This window comes from Cebus imitator, unplaced genomic scaffold (assembly GCF_001604975.1).
Source record: "Cebus imitator isolate Cc_AM_T3 unplaced genomic scaffold, Cebus_imitator-1.0 Scaffold188, whole genome shotgun sequence".
In the NCBI taxonomy this organism is placed as follows: Eukaryota; Metazoa; Chordata; class Mammalia; order Primates; family Cebidae; genus Cebus; species Cebus imitator.
Genome location: NW_016107503.1, coordinates 5,355,865 through 5,376,743, shown reverse-complemented (window position 1 = coordinate 5,376,743; position 20,879 = coordinate 5,355,865). Strand labels below are relative to the sequence as shown.

General features: G+C 39.6%; 1 protein-coding gene across 10 annotated transcripts in view; it reads right to left on the bottom strand.

The window, feature by feature from the left end:
* The window catches only part of ARNT (aryl hydrocarbon receptor nuclear translocator), a 72,779-nt gene that overhangs the window by 27,946 nt on the left and 23,954 nt on the right, over positions 1-20,879 (bottom strand). For 3 of the 10 annotated variants that reach the window (XM_017546343.1, XM_017546341.2, XM_017546342.2), the window contains exons 2-6: positions 20,417-20,528; positions 12,326-12,370; positions 8,071-8,115; positions 4,782-4,826; positions 2,156-2,369 (exon numbers count right to left, since the gene is read on the bottom strand). In XM_017546343.1, the coding sequence (XP_017401832.1) occupies positions 2,156-2,369; positions 4,782-4,826; positions 8,071-8,115; positions 12,326-12,370; positions 20,417-20,528 (461 nt within the window). Of the gene's footprint in view, positions 1-2,155; positions 2,370-4,601; positions 4,667-4,781; positions 4,827-8,070; positions 8,116-12,325; positions 12,405-20,416; positions 20,529-20,879 lie in introns of those variants that run through there. The other 7 variants (XM_017546344.2, XM_017546346.2, XM_017546347.2 and 4 more) reach the window with 5 other exon arrangements.

Genomic DNA, 20,879 nt, shown 5'->3' with positions numbered 1-20,879 from the left:
TGTTGACCAGGATGGTCTCGATCTCTTGACCTCGTGATCCACCCGCCTCGGACTCCCAAAGTGCTGGGATTACAGGCGTGAGCCACCGCGCCCGGCCTACTTACTCTCTTTCTTAACACCATCCTCCCAAGCTAGAAGTCTCAAAATCTAACCATTCTCTCAGTGATAACTTAGTTTTATCAGTTCTACTTTCCAATGCTTTGTCACTGTCCTAGTCATCTTTTGCCAAAACTAATTAAGTAGTTGCCCTGCTTTCAATCCATCCTTAAAATGCTACCAGATATGCTAACACATTTTTGATGTCTCCCCACTGCATAAAAATTAAAATCTAAATTCTTTAGTGCCTAAACATTCCATCATTAGATCCCAGCCTACCTTCCTATTGTCTCCCAAAAACATGCTAAACCGCTTGACTTTCCTTGCATAACCCAATTACTCCACACTTCTAAGTTTTTGCTCAAGTGATTGCCCAAAATCACTTTTGCTCAAGTTTTTGCCCAAAATCCACAACACTACTCCCCAACTCATTTTCCATCTGCATTTCTACAGGATATATTACTGTATTTCTATTATAGAACTAGTTCTATGTTTATGATTTATTTATTTATATGTCTGTTTCCACCAGAAAACCATTTCTCTTACCATTCTTTCTATTCCTCACAGCAGCACACACCTGGTTTGCCCACAAAAGGTGCATAACTAGAGTTTGTTGAATACCTGCACAGGTACTGTTAGAGCATATGAACTATTCCAATGTATACGGCTATAAAGTATGTATTTTTGGCTGGGCCCAGTAGCTCACACCTGTAAACCCAGCACTTTGTGAGGCTGAGGCAGGTGGATCATGAGGTCAAGAGATCGAGAGTATCCTGGCCAACAAGGTGAAGCCCTGTCTCTACTAAAAATACAAAAATTAGCTGGGTGTGGTGGTGCGTGCCTGTAGTCCCAACTACTCAGGAGGCTGAGGCAGGAGAATCACTTGAACCAAGGAAGCGGAGGCTGCAGAGGTTGCACCACTGGACTCCAGTCTGGGCTACAGAGCAAGACTATCTCAAAAAAAAAAAAAATATGTACTTTGGCTGGGTGTGGAGGCTCACGCCTGTAATCCAAGCACTTTGGAGGCCAAGGTGGGCGGATCACCTGAGGTCGGGAGTTCAAGACCAGCCTGACCAACATGGTGAAACCCCGTCTTTAAAAAAAAAAATATATATATATATATGTACTTTTAAGTAGACCATCCTATTTGGAAAATTCTTATTATCTAAAACTATATTCTCCCCTTCTTTCTAATCCTTTGATTAAATTGCTGGCATTAAGGACATACTTGATTGATACTGAAGCAAATTTTTTCTTCCTTATACCTCCTGTATTTTCCAAACTTTTCTGCAATGATTATATGTTATTTTAATAACCAAAATAGAACATGGCTTCCTTACCCTGAGAAGTCTTCCCTAACCATCCTCACTCAAGTGTAGCCATTCTATTCATTGTAGCCACCTCTTTAGTATATGTCTATCTAGTCCCACATAAAATTATTAATTAAAAATATTAATAAATTAATTTAAAAATTCCTCTCTTTACGCATTTTCCTATCATTTTCTGTGATATCCTGCTACTCACGTACTTATATTCAGATGAAGTTCCTGAAAGGCAGAAAATGATTATGCCTTCTCTCTGTTTTTCATAGTACATCAAATGTAACAGAGCAAATCCCTAAACAACAATTAGAATCAGTTCTTCTATCACCAAAGGAGGGAAGGATTCATTCTATTACTAAAACTAGACACTGCTTCAGGGATGAAAATAGATTTCTTTCATATTCTACAACGCTGAAGGCAAGGAAGAGAACTGGTTCCATGAATAGCCATTTCCTCTGTGATTCCATCCTGCATGCTATATTCTTCTTCCATTCTATATGCTATATTCACGAGTCAAGTTCTCAAATATTAATACTTATTCATTTATTAAAGAGTTTTCACAACTCTTCTCTACTTCTCATTGTCCCAATGCTAATTAATGTTATAGCCAAGGACTGAAATTCATTTTCCCATTGTCTGACTTTTTCCTGAAAAGCTTAATTCTTGTCTAAAAAAACAAAACTTTCAATAGATTCACCCAGACTCTAGACTCTCTCAGAGTTTTAAGTCCCAGAGACCTGATCAGTGAGAAAAGACGGTTTATAGGAGCCATCAGTGGATGTGTTGCCAGTTCCCCGCAGGGACTTCATGTGAGAAACTGCCATGCGTAAGATGGTTAGCTTGTCTGGTTTTCGAGCCAGGGCACTACAGGTGGGTACCATATCTGACAGTTCTGTGATGTAGGCTGTCATCTTGTTCCGTCGCCGCCGTTCAATTTCACTATGATTTTCCCTGCATGGAGAGAGAGAGAAGCCCCATCCGGGTGGTCACATCTGGTCACTTGGTAGCAAGGAGAGTGATATGGATACCAAGTGAGGGGTCAAAGAATGTGGTATTCAGATTTAGTGATGCTTAAGTCTCAGAAGTTAAAATAAGGTTTGCCAACCTTCTCATGCAAAGCAAGCATGAAACAGAGCTAATAAGGCAGTCAGAGAACAAGCAGATAATGCAATTCCCTTCCCTCTATTTCCTGGAAACTTCACATCCTTTGTAAATTACCACTCCCTCAGAACAAAAACTGTTTTAAGGAATGACAAGCCAGGTGCTGTGGCTTACGCTTGTAAGCTCAGCACCTTGGGAGATGGAGGCAGGCGGTCTACTTAAGGACAGGAGCTTGAGACCACCCTGGCTAACATGGTGAAGCCCTGTCTCTACTAAAAATACAAAAATTAGCAGGGCATGGTGGCATGTGCCTGTAATTCCAGCTGCTCGGGAGGCTGAGACAGGAGAGTCGCTTGAATCTGGGAGGTAGAGGCTGTGGTGAGCCAAGATCACACCACTGTACTCCAGCCTAGGTGACAGAGTGAGACTCCAACTCAAAAAAAAAAAAAAGAAATGACAGTATTTTCAAATGCTGATTTTACTCACTTCAGTTCCTATGGAACATATAACCTCAGCTTGGTTAACTCCCATGTTTACTAATTCAACTATTTAAAGGCCAGAAAATAAAAGGACTAGTTTTTGCCAAATCAAGCATGTGGCTCCATAGCTGATACAAGAATTGATAGTATAGATTTCCTCAGTCTATAAAATATGGCAAGCCTCTCTCTTACTAGCAACATTAGAAGGCAGAATTTGACGATTTTAAAGTTTTATTTGGCCCATTAATGCACAAAATCCTACCTTCTTTATTTGGGTGTGCTGCCAGTGCAATAAACTTCTTACAAGACTTAAGATACCATCTACTAAAGGTCCCATATGGGTCCCCGGTTCTGAGACAAAGTTAACTGGGAAGTGGGAGTGGAGTGGAGAGGGGGATGCTTAAAGGTCCAGCCAGAGACAATTGGGATCTCACCAGGGTAAACAGACCACAGTCCAATACTGACTTCCTCAAAATTAAGACAGAAAGATATCAATGTTAGCAGGAATAATCCAGTAGTTTTCAAACAGGAATTTTTAAAAGCCCAGTAGTTTCTCAGTGTCCTCCATGAGGATGCCTCAAGGAGATAACCAAGCAACATGCTGCATTTCTACTTCTACTCAAACATTTGCTTTACCTTTTCTTTCTTTCTGTTACCACCTAAGAATTCTACTTGAAAAAAAAAAAAAAAAAAAAAAAGGAAAGAAAACTAAAAATATAACATAAATCTCTTCTTTCTGAGAAGAGCAAAGGGAGGTCAAGTAGGTAAGCGACTTTTCCCAGGTTGCTCTCTTCCCAATACAACGTTTTCTCCACCACATCATGCCAAATACATTTGCTGGACAGTGAAAGGGTTAGTAAGAAGCTTGAGTTAAACTGGCAGCAAAATGAGTTTGTGGCCCAGATTAAAGAGGAAATAGTAGAAAAAAGGGGGAAAATAGTAAAAATAGGTATCGGTATCTATTATCTATTTCCTAAGTCACCCCCAAATCACAGATACTAAAAAACAGAAAAGTCTGGGTATATTTCTTCTGCAGTATTTCTACATTATGAACAACATCTCCAAAGAGGATTCTAGAGTCTCCTTTCTCAATGGCATAAAGGGTCTCACCACATAGGTCCATATTTAGTTACACTTTGCCTAAGACGTAAAATTCTGCTCTCAAACATAAAGCACTCACCTTCCTAGTAGCTAACAGATTTCTGACATGTAAGTACAGAAACCTGGTCTTTTAAATAGCCACATCAAGGAAGCTAAAACTTTTCTAGGAAATTACCACAAGAAAAGATTCAGTCACCAAAGCAACACTAGTCCTGTTGTGAGAATAATCTAGGCTGTCAGTCTACATAGGAAAATAGGTGTGAGTTTCCTAAAGGTGTGGAGTAAATGCTGAAGCCTAAATACTGGGAACTAATCACAAATACAGATATATTTATTGGTTTTCTGATAAAAAGAGTATTTCCCTGTTAAAGCACCAACTGGCATAACTGCATTATTTGTAAGAGTTTTTTTTCTGTGAAACTTAGTGCTGACATAAAGAGAAAAAGATAAAAAACTTTAATAGCAATTTCTTAAATCCCTAAGCAAAGTTCCCTCAACTCACCCACTTTCTGATGGGGGAAGCCAAAGTTCCTGTTACACCCAAACTTCTAAAAAATCTTGTCCTCTCTTGCCACAGATAAGGAAAAATACAGAGAGAAAGGGAAAGAAAAGATAGAGTAAGAAAAAGGACAGAAAAAGCAGCATCATCTGCTTCATCATGCTAAAAACACTGTTCTCCTACCTGGCAAGTCTCTCTTTATCCGCAGAGCTCTGTTCATCATCCGACCTAAAAATAGAAGTAATGAACTAAGCTAAAATTAAAATAAAAAGGAAGGAAGGAGGGAGGGAGGAGAAATAGAGAAAGGGAAGAAAAAGAAAAGGAGAAAGAAGAAAGAAAAGGAAATAGAATAAAACAGATGGAGAGAAGAGAGGAGGGAAATGGAAATATAGGTAGGAACCTTGACCGTAACTCTACAAAGTCATCTGTTAGGATAAAGAAAAAGTAACTTACAAAAGTCAACATAAAAACAAAGCCAATATATATTGTAAATTAACATGATCTAAACACAGAAAGCATTTTGCCAATACAGAGTCTGAACAAGAACCAACCAAGGGAATTCAGGAATACCATTTTCATACACTTCTCCCAATCTGGAAAGAAAATGATATCCACATGTGCTATTCTATAATGAAAAAACTAAAGACAGAGTAAATTAAAGATGACAGTATCAAACATGTGACCACAAATATAATCTCTCTCTCTCCCTCTCCCACAAACAACACAGGCACATGCCACACAATGACAAAATAACCAACCAGATTTCACTGGAGAAATTATACAAATAAAACTAAGAGCTAGGTTTCTGGCATCTCCTCTATTATTGATTTGTTCCTAAAATAATTCTTAACTTTGATTCTGTCCCTTTACCATTTCTCTGCAGTATAGCTACTGGAGAAGGATACAAAGAACCATCACTAAACTTTTCCAGAAAACTGAGATACTGTAACAATGAGTGGCAACTGAAGAAATGGCAAGGTGTTGGCAGGCCAGTGTGACAGGAATGTGTCAATTCCATTTTAAATATATTTATTTTATATAGATAAAAAGGCCCTGAATAAAATGTCTAAGTATGACAGGTTAACAAGCTGAAAGATTATTTAGCTATTAAAAATGGCAAATACATTAACTTTATCGGGAATGTTTTTATAAAACAAACGATCAATAGAAAATAACACAGTAACAATGAAGAGGAATGTAAAAATTTATGCATATATTCTGATGACAAGAGAAGGATAATTGAGTGACATTCAGCAGTTTAGAGTTTTACATTCCTTGGGTGATTTCTTCTAAATAGTTCCTTAACAAACTATAAACCTTTTTTTTTTTTTTAAAGTTGGGCAATTTTTACCTTTTGAAGATCCTCTATTAAATTCCCAAGGAGGATACATGAGGTGCACTCCTTAACAAATCATATGAATGAATTCTGTTGTTTGAAAAAAAAGTTAAGCATCTAAAATTCCCATTTCTATTGCTACTGGTACTACAGATCCATAATCCCTCATCCACCTCAATAATTCTGAATGAAATATACATACATTATTAAGCAGGACAAATGAAGACTAAAATCATTCAGGTTATGTTTTCTCAGCTTTTTGAAATTTCATCAACATACTGTGAAACTGTACTCCCAATAATAATTGATGGCCTGACTTTTTAATGAAGCTTGAAAAACTAACTTCTCATTTTAGATATGGTTCACTTCCTAAAGACTTTACAAGTATCTACTTCAATTAGCCTACATAAATAAATTATTCTTCAAAAACCTCTCAACTTCACTCATTTCCTGCTGCCACTGCCACTCTAGCCCGGGCTCTCATAATTTTATAGCTGCTATTATTTCAATAGCTTCCTATCTACCTAGGCAATATTTATTGCCTATACAGTCCATCTACAGTCCATCTCTTTAATCAGTTCTATAACTGCTACCAGAGAAATATCCCTACAATGCATTTTGTATAATATCCTCTAATTCAAAGCCTGAGATGGCATCTCACCACTTCAGAATAGTTTTAAACTATTTCCCCTATCTCTCTACATCAATGGTTCTCAAAGTATGTTCCCAAGACCAGGACCACCAGCAACAAATAAATACTAAGTACTCAGTTAATCACTGGATTTTGAAATAATAGATTATTCATTTTTCTGAGGTAGCTGCACACTTAATTTTTAAAAAAGAAATTTATTGCCTAATGATATTTAATATAAACTTTCTAAAAAGAAAACTGACATGAGTTAAAAAGAATTTAATAAAAAACAAAGTATATTTCATCATCTTGATAGGTAATTTAAATAAATTTAAGCTTATTTCAATCAAAACTCTACTTGCCACAAAAACTGTTTCCTTACTGTCATATTTTTTTCCCTGAGATGGAGTCTTGCTCTGTCACCCAGGCTGGAGTGCGATGGCGCCATCTCTGCTCACTGCAACCTCTGCCTCCCGGGCTCAAGCAATTCTCCTGTCTCAGCCTCCAGAGTAGCTGGGATTATAGGCACCCACCACCACGCCCAGCTAATTTTTGTATTTTTAGTAGAGATGGGGTTTCACCATGCTGGCCAGGCTGGTTTTGAACTCCTGACCTCAAATGATCTGCCTGCCTTGGCCTTCCAAAGTGCTGGGATTACAGGCGTGAGCCACCACACCTGGTCTCTTACTGTCATTTTTAAAAGAACAGGACCAACCAGGCATGGTGGCTATGCCTATAATCCCAGTATATGGGAAGCTGAGGTAGAAGGATCACTGAAAGACCAGAGCTCGAGGCTGCAGTGAGCTATGATCATGCCACTGTACTCCAGCCTGGGCAACACAGTGAAAACAATGTCTCTAAAATATATGTGTGTGTATGTGTGTGTGTGTGTGTGTATGAATAAAATAATAGGCTGGGCATGGTGGCTCATACCTATAATCCCAGCACTTTGGGGGGCTGAGGTGGGTGAACTGCTTGAGGTGAGGAGTTTGAGGCCAGCCTGGCCAACATGGTGAAACCCCATCTCTGCTAAAATAATTATTACAAAAATTGGACAGGCATGGTGGCACATGCCCATAATCCCAGCTACTCAGGAGGCTGAGGCAGGAAAGCAGTTTGAACCCGGGAGGCAGAGGTTGCAGGGAACTGAGATGGAGTAAGCCTCCATCTCGAAAAAATAAAATAACTAAACAATTAACCTATTATTTGTAGATCCATTTAATGATAAATACAAGCACAAAATCCATAATTTGTGCTCCTATGGACACCTCACAAGCACACTGCTTTAGTTATCACATACACAGAAAAACACTGTATAAAATATACTGCTAATTTGAAGCCATGCCACCTGAACATAAATGATAGTTATAATATTAAGTTTCACATACTTCGAAACAGGAAAGAGACTGGACAGAGAAATTCAGTCTCATCCAGAAAAAATTAAAAGTCAACATGCTAGGACTGCCCAGTTCTACAACATGGATCAAGATGCTCTACTATATTACCTGGCAAACCGCTCCTTATCGTTAGACATCTGATCATCTTCACACCTGAAGGAGAAGAAAAGGATTGTTTCAAAGCATTACACTTGTTATATATATTTCACTGTGAAATGAAAACCAGAAAGGGGTTGAAATATTCAATAGAAAAAAAGCCAATAGAAAAGCATCACAAAGTGAGAGAAATAACAACAGCACCCATAGAACTTAAAAGACCCACAATTATTATTTGTCAGATTTCTGGTATTTCCATCACCCTTACCAGACACACCAAAAAAAGACAATGATCTAATGATAACACAGCTGACTGGCCTGTCAGTACTACTCTAAAGTAAGGGATAGTCTGGGGTTTTTAAAAATTATGGTTAAAAAAAAAAACACATAAACTTTAACCATATGCCATTTTTTTTTTTTTTTTTTTTTTTAAAGACAGAGTCTCGCTCTGTCACCCAGGCTGGAGTGCAATGGCATGATCTCGGCTCACCGCAATCTCCGCCTCCCAGGTTCAAGCGATTCTCCTGCCTGAGCCTCCCAAGTAGGTGGGATTACAGGCATGCGCCACCATGCGCAGCTAATTTTGTATTTTTAATAGAGACGGGAGTTTCGCTGTGTTGGTCAGGCTGATCTCAAACTCCTGACCTCAGGCTATCTGCCTGCCTCAGCCTCCCAAAATGCTGGGATTACAGGTGTGAGCCACTGTGCCCAGCAACTATATACCATTTTTAAGTGTGTAGTTGAGTAGTGTTAACCATATTCACATTGTTGTGCAACAACTATCTAGTAACTTTTTCATCTTGCAAAACTGAAACTCTATACTCATTAAACAGCATTTTCTCATTTCTCCTTCACCCCAACCCCTTAGTAACCACCATTTTACTTTCTGTGTCTATGAATTTGACTACTGTAGATACCACGTGTAAGTGGAATCATACAGTATTTGTCTTTTTGTAATTGGCTCATTCTTTTAGTATAATGTCCTTAAGATTCATCCATTTTGCAGCATATAACAGGATTTCTTTCTTTTTAAGGCTGAATGATATTCCCTTGTATGTACATACTGTATTTTCTGTATCCATTCATCTGTCAGTGGACATTTGGGTTACTTCCACCTCTTAGCTATTGCACAAAATGGGCCAATAAACATGAGTGTGCAAATATCTCTTCAAGATTCTGCCTTCAATTATTTTATTTACACATACCCAGAAAAAAGAAGGGGGAGGCCGGGTGTGGTGGCTCACATCTATAATCCCAGTACTTCGGGAGGCCAAGGCAGGCGGATCACGAGGTCAAAAGATTGAGACCATCCTGGTCAACATGGTGAAACCCCATCTCTACTAAAGATACAAAAATTAGCTGGGCGTTATGGCGGGTGCCTGTAGTCCCAGCTACTCGGGGAAATTTAGGCAGAAGAATTGCTTGAACCTGGGAGGCAGAGGTTGCAGTGAACTGAGATCACGCCACTGCACTCCAGCCGGGCAACAGAGCAAGACTTGGTCTAAAAACAAAAGAAGAGGAAAAGGGAATTTGGTGGTGCTTTTCTCAGGCATAATAATCTCAGTTGGTAAGATAAACTATGATAGTCTTTTTTTATGGTTAGGAAAAGGACAAATGAACCTCTCTTTGGATCTGCATGTAGTTGTGACTACTGGATTTTGTGGAAGCAATGACTCAGGGTTAGAGCTAATTGACAGGTATAAAAAAAGACTAGTGGTTACCCTCATATCTTTCATACACAGTGAAGTTCCACAAATAGCATATATCATTATAATTCAGGATTCTCAATAGGAGGAGTTCTCAAGCTGTTTAGAAAAAGTCTATCTTTTCCAGAAGTTGAAATCTCTTCCCTTCTTCACATTTATTGAGACTCATTAAGTCTCAAGAGACCTCTTGGAGAATTACTTCCACTTGCAACCATTTCTTTATGACGGCCAAGTCACGGTTGGTTGTTGTTTTCAAGAGTATTTGGCAAGGTTCATCAACTAGTCAGTAGCCAGAAATATGAGCCTTAACTTTAAATGTTACTATAAAAAAAAGTAGATGTTATTAACTGTATGAAGCATTATAAAACTAAACAATGGTAAGCAATTTACAATATGGACCTCCTTTGTATAAAAACAAAAACTGGCGAGATGAGTGTGTGTACGTTCACACATACACATTTATATACAATTATATGCACATTGAATATTTCTGGAAGGATACTCAACAAGCTGGAAACTGTAGTTGTCTCAAGAGTTCTCAAGGTCCAAAGTGAAAAGAAGATGCGCTTTCACTGTATGTAACTCTGTACTGTTTTAAATTTTGGTGTTTTTCTTTTTTTTATTTTTTGAGACAAGGTTGCCCAGGTTGGAGAGCAGTGGCACAACCTTGGCTCACTGCAATGTCCACCTCCAGGACTCAAGCCATCCTCCAGGTACTCAGCTTCCCGAGTAGCTGGGACTACAGGCACACACCATCACATCTAGCTAATTTTTCTAATTTTTTTTGTGCAGATGGAGTTTTGTCATGTTGCCCAGACTGGTCTTGAACTCCTGAGCTTAAGCGATCTTCCCACCTCAGCCTCCTAAAGTATTGGGAATACAGGTGTGAGCCACCATGCCTAGGCTGAAATTTCTGTAATAAAGTACACTTATATTACTTTCCCAATAAAAAAAAAAGAAACTTAGTTAATAAACTAATAAATAAGAAAATAAATAAATGATATTAAATCTAGGCACCAACATAATTAAGTCATTAAAAAAAAAATCTCAAATATCTGTTACTCAGCAACGTACAGACTACCTGGGTAGTATTTTCAACTCTGGAAAGAAAAAAAGCAGGTTGCAGTCAAAATTCTCTTCCTTTCTTTGAGTCTTACTGCTTTTCTTACTTAAAAACAAGACAAGCGATTGGTCTTCAGCAAGAATACCTCCCTTTTCTGAAAGAACTCCTTCATCAAAATATTAAAAAGTCCATTCTGAGGCCGGGTACAGTGGCAAATGCTGCAATCCCAATACTTTGGGAGGCCAAGGTGGGAGCGTCATGTGAAGCCAGGAGTTAAAGACCAGGCTGGGCAACATAATTTTAAAATTAGCCAGCTAGTATGGCTTACACCTGTAATTCCAGCTACTTGGGAGACTGAGGTGGGAGGACTGTTTGAGCCTTGGATGTCGAGACTGTAGTGAGCCAAGATTGTGCCACTGCACTCCAGTCTGGGTGACAGGGCAAGACCCTATCTCAAAAAAAATAATAAAATAGACCAGGCGTAGTGGCTCATGCCTATAATCCCAGCACTTTGGGAGGCCAAGGTGGATAAACCATTTAAGGGCAAGAGTTCAAGGCCAGCATGGCTAACATGGTGAAACCCCGTCTCTACTAAAAATACAAAAATTAGCTAGGTGTGGTGTGTAGTCCCAGCTACTCAGGAGGCTGAGGCACAAGAATCGCTTGAACCTGGAAGGCAGAGGTTGTAGTGAGCCAAGATGACACCACTGGACTCCAGCCTGGGCAACAGAGGAAGACTCTGTGTCAAAACAAACAAATAAATAAATAGTCCATTTTAAAAGCTCCAGTAGATATTACTCAAAAATACAAATTCCAATTCCTGCTACCTGTAACAGGAGTCAACAGGTATCAGCGGTTATGACAGAGTAGTAGATTAATGACTCCTCAACCAATGAATTAGACCTCCCAGTATGTACTTCCTTGTGTAACCCCCTCACACACTCACAACTGGAAAATATGACTTGCTTTGGCCAATGGGACATAAGCAAATGTCATATAGCAGAGGCTTGGTAAGCACTTGCACACTGGGACTTGCGCTATAGATTGGAGCCATCACCACATGAAGAAATTCAGTCTGGTCTCCTTGAGGATAAAAAAACCAGAGAGAGAGAAATACCCAGCCATCTCAGCTGAGTCCAGTTCTCAGCTGACAAGCTGAGAATGCAGTCTTATGAGTGAGTCTAGGTGAGATAAGCAGAATAAACACGCAGTCAATCCACAGAATTGAGAAATAACACTGTTGTTCTTTTTAAGCTACAAAGTAATAGAGAACTGATACAGAGGGTTTGTAAATGCTATCCTCTCCTTACTGAGGTCCTTTCTCCAGAGATATTAATGAAATGCTTAAAAATTTTCTGAGATATGATATGAATATTTATAGTTTTAGGATGAAGTGCTCTCCTTAGACCTAAGGACAAAAATTTACAAGTCAGAAGTATAAAGATTATAAACTAATTTTTAATATCAGACATCTAAGGAAAGTTTTTCAGTCTCTTACCTCAAAAATTTACCATTCCCTTCTCCATCATCATCAAAATCCAGCCTGAGGAAAGCCAACAATAAATACTTTAAGCCTGCTGATAATACAGAACATTAAGAAATTAAAATTTCTCAACACAAGCTACCTATACACCCACCCAAATTGAAGAAGGAAAAGAGGAAGCGGCAGAAGTCAAACACAGCTACATTACCTCTTCCTCATAGGGCCAAACTAGGCAAAGAAGTAGAAAATTGTATACAGGCACGGTGGCTCATACCTGTAATCCCAGCATTTTCGGTGGCTGAGGTAGGTGGATCAACTGAGGTCAGGAGTTCAAGACCAGCCTGATCAACATGGTGAAACCTCGTCTCTACTAAAAATACAAAAATTAGCCAGGCATGGTAGCAGGCACCTGTGATCTCAGCTACTTGGGAGGCTGATGCAGGAGAACTGCTGGAACCTGGGAGGCGGAGGTTGCAGTGAGCCAAGATCACGTCACTGCACTCCAGCCTGGGCAACAACAGCGAGACTTCATCTCAAAAAAGGAAAAAAAGTAGCACAATTCTGGGCAATAGAAAAAAAGTAACTTCTGCTACCTTAACACTTTCCTAGAGTAGCAGTCAATCTTTGCCAAAGTTTGGCATTAGACTACAACTCTATAAAGGGAGCAGGAATCCATTCAGAAAAGATAAGAAAAAAATTAACATAAATAATTCAGGTCCATATTTCATTTCTATAGTCTTCTCTAAGCTGTTACCAAACTTCTGAAACATCTTTCAAAACAGTGATCTTACACAAATGAGTAACTCAGCCTAAGAAGATTGTTGTTTCTTTCCTTCATTAATCTAATAAACATGTAATATATAGTACAGTCAAGACACTGTGCTAGGTGAGGTAAAAACAAGAACCTTCCCCTCAAGGGGCTCTTCACCTAGAGAAATACAAATATAAAACAAATAAGAATAGGAAAGTTCCACACAAGGTGTACAACTAACATGCTATAGACATTCAGTGAAAGAAGAGGTGAATTTCATTTAAGGAGGTTAGGAAAGATTATAAAGAATAAAATAGGCCAATCCCCTTGTAATCTCTGTACACCATTAAACCAAAATATTGCTCATGTTACCACCTTAACCTAGAGATCACTCTTTTTACCTCTACTAGTGGGATAACTTGGTACTGTGCGCCTCTAGATGGGGTGCATTTAAAGTACATATACAGCATCAATCCTGAAAGGGTTTGCTCCTCTTCCTCCTTCCTGAATCCCCTGATCACCTGTGAAAATCCTATCTATCTACCCAGTAACTCCAATTCTTTCTTCCTCTCTCTCTTTCTTTTTAAGAAACAGGGTCTCACTTTGTTGCTCAGGCTAGAGTACAGTGGCATGATCACAGCTCACTGCCGCCCTGAGCTCCTGGGCTCAAGGGATCCTCCCATCTCAGCCTCCCAATTAGCTGGGTCTATAGGAGCATAACATTGTACCCAATTTTTTTTTTTTTTTTGAGATAAGAGTATTGCTCTGTCGCCCAGGCTAGAGTGCAGTGGCATGATTTTGTCTCACTGCAACCTCCACCTCCCAGGTTCAAGCGATTCTCCTGCCTCAGCCTCCCAAGTAGCTGGGATTATAGGCGTCTGCCACCAAAGGAGTTTCACCATCTTGGCCAGACTGGTCTCAAATTCCTGACTTCATGATCCACCTGCCTTGGCCTCCCAAAGTGCTGGGATTACAGGCATGAGCCACGGAGCCTGGCCCTAAATTTTTTTTATTTTAAAAAATCTCAGCCAGGTGTGGTTGCTCACATCTGCAATCCCAGCACTTTGAGAGGCCAAGGCGGGTAAACTGCCTGAGCTCAAGAGTTCAAGACCAGCCTAGGAAACATGGTGAAACCCTGTCTCTACAAAAAATATAAAAACTAGCCAGGCATGGTGGCACATGTGTAGTCCCAGCTACCTGGGGATGGGGGTAGGCGGGGAGGAGGCAGCAGGCCTTGAGCCTAGGGGCTTAAGGCTGTAGTGAGCCAAGATTGGGCTACTGCACTCCAACCTGAGTGACAGAGTAAGACTCCATCTCAAAAAAGAAAACGGGCCAAGCACAGTGGCTCATGCCGGTAATCCCAGCACTCTGGGAACCAAAGCAGGTGGATCACTTGAGGTCAAGAGTTTGAGACCAGCCTGGCCAACATGGTGAAGCCCCATCTCTAAAAATACAAAAATGTGCTGGGTGTGGTGGCACACACCTGTAATCCCAGCTACTCAGGAGGCTGAGGCAGGAGAATCACTTGAACCCAGGCGGAAGAGGCTACAGTGAACTGAGATTGAGCCATTGTACTCCAGCCTGGGTGACAAGAGCAAAACCATATCTCAAAAGAAAAAAAAAAAAAGGAAGGGGTGAGGAAGGGAGGGAAAGGTGAAGGGAGGGAAAAGTAATTGGTAAGTCAAGGAAAAAAAATCTTGCCATTTTTCCTAGGCTGGTCTCAAATTCTTGGGTTTGAGTAATCCTCCTACCTCAGCCTCTCAAAGTCCTGGCATTAATAACTCCATTTTTAAGAATCTAAACAAATAATATGAAATAGGAAAAAAAAGTTTAGGTACAAAGAAGTTCTTTGTAGCATTATATATAACAGCAAAATCTTCAAAACAATTTAAATAACTCAAAAAGGAAGTACATCCTTTCATGCAATCATGAAAAATTATGTTTATATTGAATATATAATAAACTTTTTTTTTTTAAAGAAGAAAGAGAGAAAGAAAGAAAAAGAAAAAAGAAAAGAATGAAGGAGAGGAAGAAAGAGGAAGAAGAAGAGGGAGAGAGAATAGGGGTGTTGCTTTATTGCCTGGGCTAGAATGCAGTCTAAAAATGGGTATGCCTATAATTGTGTTTAATAATAGAGACATGAAAAAAAAATGAGGGAAGAAAATAACTAACAAGCAGCCAACCAATATTTCATTTAAACCTCTAAATAGGTGTGATGTAGTACTGATAAGAGTGTATATTTTGTGTATTTAAAGTGGAGAGTTCTATAAATGTTAATTAAGTCTACTTGTTCCGGATCTAAGTTCAAGTCCTGAATATTGTTGTTAACTTTCTGTCTCATTGATCTATCTAATACTAATGTTGAAGACTCCCACTATTATTGTGTGGGAGTCTAAGTCTCTTTATAAGTCTTATATATCTGGGTATTCCTGTATTGGGTGCGTATATATTTAGGATCTTCAGCTCTTCTTGTTACATTCATCCTTTTATCATTATGTAATATCCTTCTTTGCTTCTTTTGATCTTTGTTGCTTTAAATCTATTTTATCAGCAAAAATTGCAACTCCTGCTTTCTATTTATTTCTCTATTTTTGCTCTCCATTTGGTTGGTAAATCTTTCTCCATCCCTCTGTTTTGAGTCTTTGTGTATCCTTGCATGTGAGATGGGTCTGGATGTAGCATACCAATGGGTCTTGGCCTTTTTTGCCTGCCTGTGTCTTTGGATTGGAGGATTTAGTCAATTTAAATTTAGAGTTAATAATAATATATGTGAGTTTAATACTGCCATTTAATGTTAGCTGGCTGTTTTGCCCATTAGTTGATGTAAGTTCTTAATTATGTTGATGCTGTTTATTTTTTGGTATTTTTTAGAAAGACTGATACTGGTTGTTCCTTTCTATGTGTAGTGGTTCTTTCAGAAGCTCTTGTAAAGCAGGCCTGTGGTGATGAAATCTCTGAGTGCTTGCTTGTTCACAAAAGATTTTATTTTTCCTTCACTTATGAAGCTTAGTTTGGCTGGATGTAAAATTCTGGGTTGAAAGTTCTTTTCTTTAAGGATGTTGAATATTGGCCCCCACTCTCTTCTGGCTTGTAGGGTTTCTGCTGAGAGATCTGCTGTGAGTCTGATAGGCTTCCCTTTATGGATAACCTGACCTTTCTCTCTGGCTGCCCTCAGTATTTTCTCTTTCACTTCAACCCTGGTGAATCTGGCGATTATGTGCCTTGAGGTTGGTCTTCTTGAGGAATATCTTTGTGGTGTTCTCTGTATTACCTGGAATTGAATATTGTCCTGCCTTGCTAGGTTGGGAAAGTTTTCCTGAATAATATCCTGAAGCGTATTTTCCGGCTTGGATTGATTCTCTTCGTCACATTCAGGTACACCTATCAAACGTAGATTAGGTCTTTTCACATAGTCCCATATTTCTTGGAGACTTTGCTCGTTCCTTTTTATCCCTTTTTCTCTAATCTTGTCTTCTCGTTTTATTTCATTAAGTTGGTCTTCAACCTCTGATATCCTTTCTTCTGCTTGGTCAATTCGGCTATTGAAACTTGTGTATGCTTCGCGAAGTTCTCATGTTGTGTTTTTCAGCTCCCTCAAGTCATTTATGTTCTTCTCTAAAACCGGGTATTCTTGTTAACATTTCGTCAAACCGTTTTTCAAAGTTCTTAGTTTCTTTGCATTGGGTTAGAACAAGTTCTTTTAATTCCCAGAAGTTTCTTATCATCCACCTTTTAAAGCCTGCTTCTGTTAATGGAACACAGTCTTTCTCCATCAGGCCTTGTTCTGTTGCTGATGAGGAACTGTGATCCCTTGCAGAGGGAGAGGCGTTCTGATTTTGGGTATTCTCAGCCTTTTTAGGCTGGCTTCTTCCCATCGTTATAGATTTATCCATCTGTGGTCTTTATAATTACCGTCTTTACAGTTGGGTTTCTGAGTGGACGTCCAACTTGTTGATTCCCAGCGCTAAAATCTGAGCAACCCACTGCGCCGGCCAAATCAGCAGCATTAAGATTGACGGTGGCTTTTCTGACTCTGCACCAAGAACCGCCGCACCAAGGCGGCAAAACCGCCTCTCCAGCCACAAGAGTCGCACTGGCGACCCATGGGGCTCCTCCACTCGGAATCTCCTGGTGCGTGAGCAACAAAAATTCATCTGAAAGTGTGGTGTCCTCTCGTTCTCTGCGCTTTCACTGGGAGCTACAATCCTGAGCTGCTAGTGATCAGCCATCTTGGATCTCTCTCCGACAATCTTTTTTAAAAAGGGCTGAGTGAAGTAGGTCACGTCTGTAATCCCAACACTTTTTAGGAGGTTGAGGAGGGAGAGCTGCTATAGCACAGTAGTTTTAGAGCAGCCTGGGCAACAGAGTGAGACCTTGTCTCTAAAAAAAAAAAAAAAAAAAATAGCCAGGTACAGTGGCATACGCCTGTGGTCCCAGCTACTTGGGGAACTGAGGTAGGAGGACTGCTTGGGGCCAGGAATTGAGGGTATAATAAGACATGATCATGCCACTGCACTCCAGCCTGGGCAACAGAGCAAGACTCTGTCTCTAAAATGTGTGTGTGACTGGAGGGGGGGGTGTATTGCTTATTATTTATAGAAAGTGAAAAGACTGGATGCGCACGGTGGCTCATGCCTGTAATCTGAGCGTGTGTGTGTGTGTGTGTGTGGTGTGTGTGTGTGGTGTGTGTATATTGCTTATTATTTATACAAAGTAAAAAGAATGAACATGCGCAGTGGCTCATGCCTGTAATCCCAGCACTTTGGGAGGCCAAGGCGGTCAGATCACCTGAGGTCGGGAGTTGGAGAACAGCCTGACCAACATGGAGAAACCCCATCTCTACTAAAAATACAAAATTAGCCGGGGAAGGTGGTGCACACCTGTAATCCCAGCTACTCGGGAGGCTGAGGCAGGAGAATCACTTGAACCTGGGAGGTGGAGGTTGCAGTGAGCCAAGATCATGCCATTGCCCTCCAGCCTAGGCAACAAGAGCAAAATTCCATCTCAAAAGAAAAAAGAAATGACAAGACCAGGCTATATAAAACTATATAATTACATAACTATTGAAAACAATTTATATATAAAGACTGAAGGACATGCACTAAAAAACATTGAATTACATTTTGGCCATTTTATTGTTCTTTCTAACTTTTTGTATTTTCCAATCTTTCTTTAAAAGAAATATTAGGCCAGGTATAGTGGCTCATGCCTGTAATTCCACAGCACTTTGGGAGGCCGAGGCGGATGGATCACAAGGTCAAGAGATTGAGTGAGCCCGTCCTGGCCAACATGGTAAAATGCTGTCTCTATTAAAAATACAAAAATTAGCCAGGCGTGGTAGTGCCCACCTATAGAACCAGCTGCTCAGGAGGCTGAGGCAGGAGAATTGCTTGAAACCGGGAGGTGGGAGTTGTAGTGAGCTGAGATGGCACCACTGCACTCCAGCCTGGAGACAGAACAAGACTCTGTCTCAAAAAAATAGTAAAATAAAAAGAAATATTAAAAGACTTCTTTTAGGACAGGTGAGGTGGCTCACACCTGTAATCCCAGTACTCTGGGACGCCAAGGCAGGAGGACTGCTTGAGGCCAGAGTTTGAGGCTGCAGTGGGCCATGATTGTACCTCTGCACTCCAGCCAGGGTGACAGAGCAAGACCCTGTCTCTAAAAGAACAACAACAACAAAAAATTTTAAGACTTCCTTTAATATATTTTTCTGATTACCAATCATACATGTTCATTTCAGAAAATCTGAAAAATCAAAAAAAAAAGAAACCATAAATCACCCATAATACTATTACACAGAAATCTGTGTATTCTTTCAGTGTTTTTTCCGATGTACATGTTATACATATTTTTTGATAGTGAATACTATCATAACCTTTCTTAATAGATTATGAACATTTTTCTATACTGAAACATGTCACTTCTAACTATACAGCATTCCATTTTAAATACACTAGAACCTTCTCAAGTGATGCCTTAATTTCAATATTTATAATACTTCTAATTGTTTGCTACTATATGTAACCATAACACAGTGTTTAAAAGAGTAAACTACAAAGCTAAACTCGCAAAGTTCATATCCTATATCTGACACTTACTAGCTTTACAATCTTAGAATGTTACTTATTTACCTTATGCTTCAGCAAATGTGTTAAAATGTGTAAAGCTCCTAAACACATATCAAGTCTTATTATGTTACTCATGTTACCATTTAACCCAGGCATCATTCTTCCATTACTATTGGTGGGACAAAAACCTAAAGTCTGGTTGTAATTAGCTACATGATTTTTAAAAAGAAAAAGAAGGAAAGGCTGGGCATGGTGGCTCACACCTGTAATCCCAGCACTTTGGGAGGCCAAGGCAGGCAGATCGTGAGGTCAAGACATCGATACCATCCTGGCCTGAAACTATGTCAGAGATGGGGTGAAACTCCGTCTCTACTAAAATTACAAAATTAGCCGGGCGTGGTGGCACACACCTGTAGTCCCAGCAACTTTGGAGGCTGAGTCAGGAGAATCACTTGAACCCAGGAGGTATAGGTTGCAGTGAGCTGAGATCGTGCCACTGCACTCCAGCCTGGTGACAGAGTGAGGCTCCATCACAAAGAGAAAAAAAAAAGGTAAAAGGGAAATTTAATACCAAAAAATAAATTAAATAGTGCCCACTCCTCCAGTCCCCTCTAACACAACCTTCTTTCTGAATCTTTTCTCAATCTTTACCAATCAAATGTATATTTCCATACACAGAAAAACATAGCACCAAATTTGTTCCTTTCTAACAAAACTAGGCATAGTCTATCGTGACTTTATGTGTATAATAATTATTTCTGTCAGAACACAAGCAACTTCGATAAAAGGACTGTGTCTTATTTATTTTTACATCCTACTTGGATCAGCACAATGTCATAACACTAATTAGGAATTTAATAAATACTTTTGGAACTGAATGGACTATTCCAAACCAAGCAACATATCAATATCTTGGAAGAGAGTTATTCTAGAGCTCAGCATTCTCTAAATTCAGAAAAGCAGCCTATCAAAATGATTTTGAAAATATAGACACAAAGCTTAATGAAAGCAGCAGTTTTCTTAGGCATAGTGAAATCTCTGGGCTTAGCTACAGTCCTTTATCTTACAGAAATTTTTTGTTTCAAAAAAGAACTGCTTACAGGAAACTTAGATAAAAACATAAATTGTTCATAAGGAAAAATTCAGGGACTAAGGAGACTTATATGACAGTAGTACAGTAAGTAATCAAGTTGAAGAGTTATGGTCAGGAATAGGCAAGTGGGTTCTGCAAATAAATGAAGCTGGTTTCTGGAGAGACATTTGTAACACACTACACTCACTCACCCTGGCCGCCGCTTAATAGCCCTCTGGACAATGGCTCCTCCACCTTGAAGTCCAGGTCCAGGGTTTCCAGAGGCAATGGCTGGACCCAGTGGTGGGACATCTGATGTCATTTCTGTCAAGAAAATAACGAAGTAAACATTGTTTAAAAGATGGTCCTTGCTTATCATCAGTATTATCAAGTTAGCTAAAAGAAAGGTTCAAGCTATAGGCAGAATCTCAGCAGTTTGCTAAAAATCCCAAATGCTCGTATCCAGATTGCTCTTCTTGCTTTTTTTAAGACCAGGTCTCACTCTGTTGCCTGGGCTAGAGTGCACTGGTGTAATCATAGCTTACTATGCCTCAGCCTCCTGAGTAGCTGGGACTACAGGCACATGCCACCATGCCTAGCTAATTTTTGTATTTTTAGTAGAGATGGGGTTTCACCATGTTGGCCAGGATGGTCTCAATCTCTTGATCTTGGGAT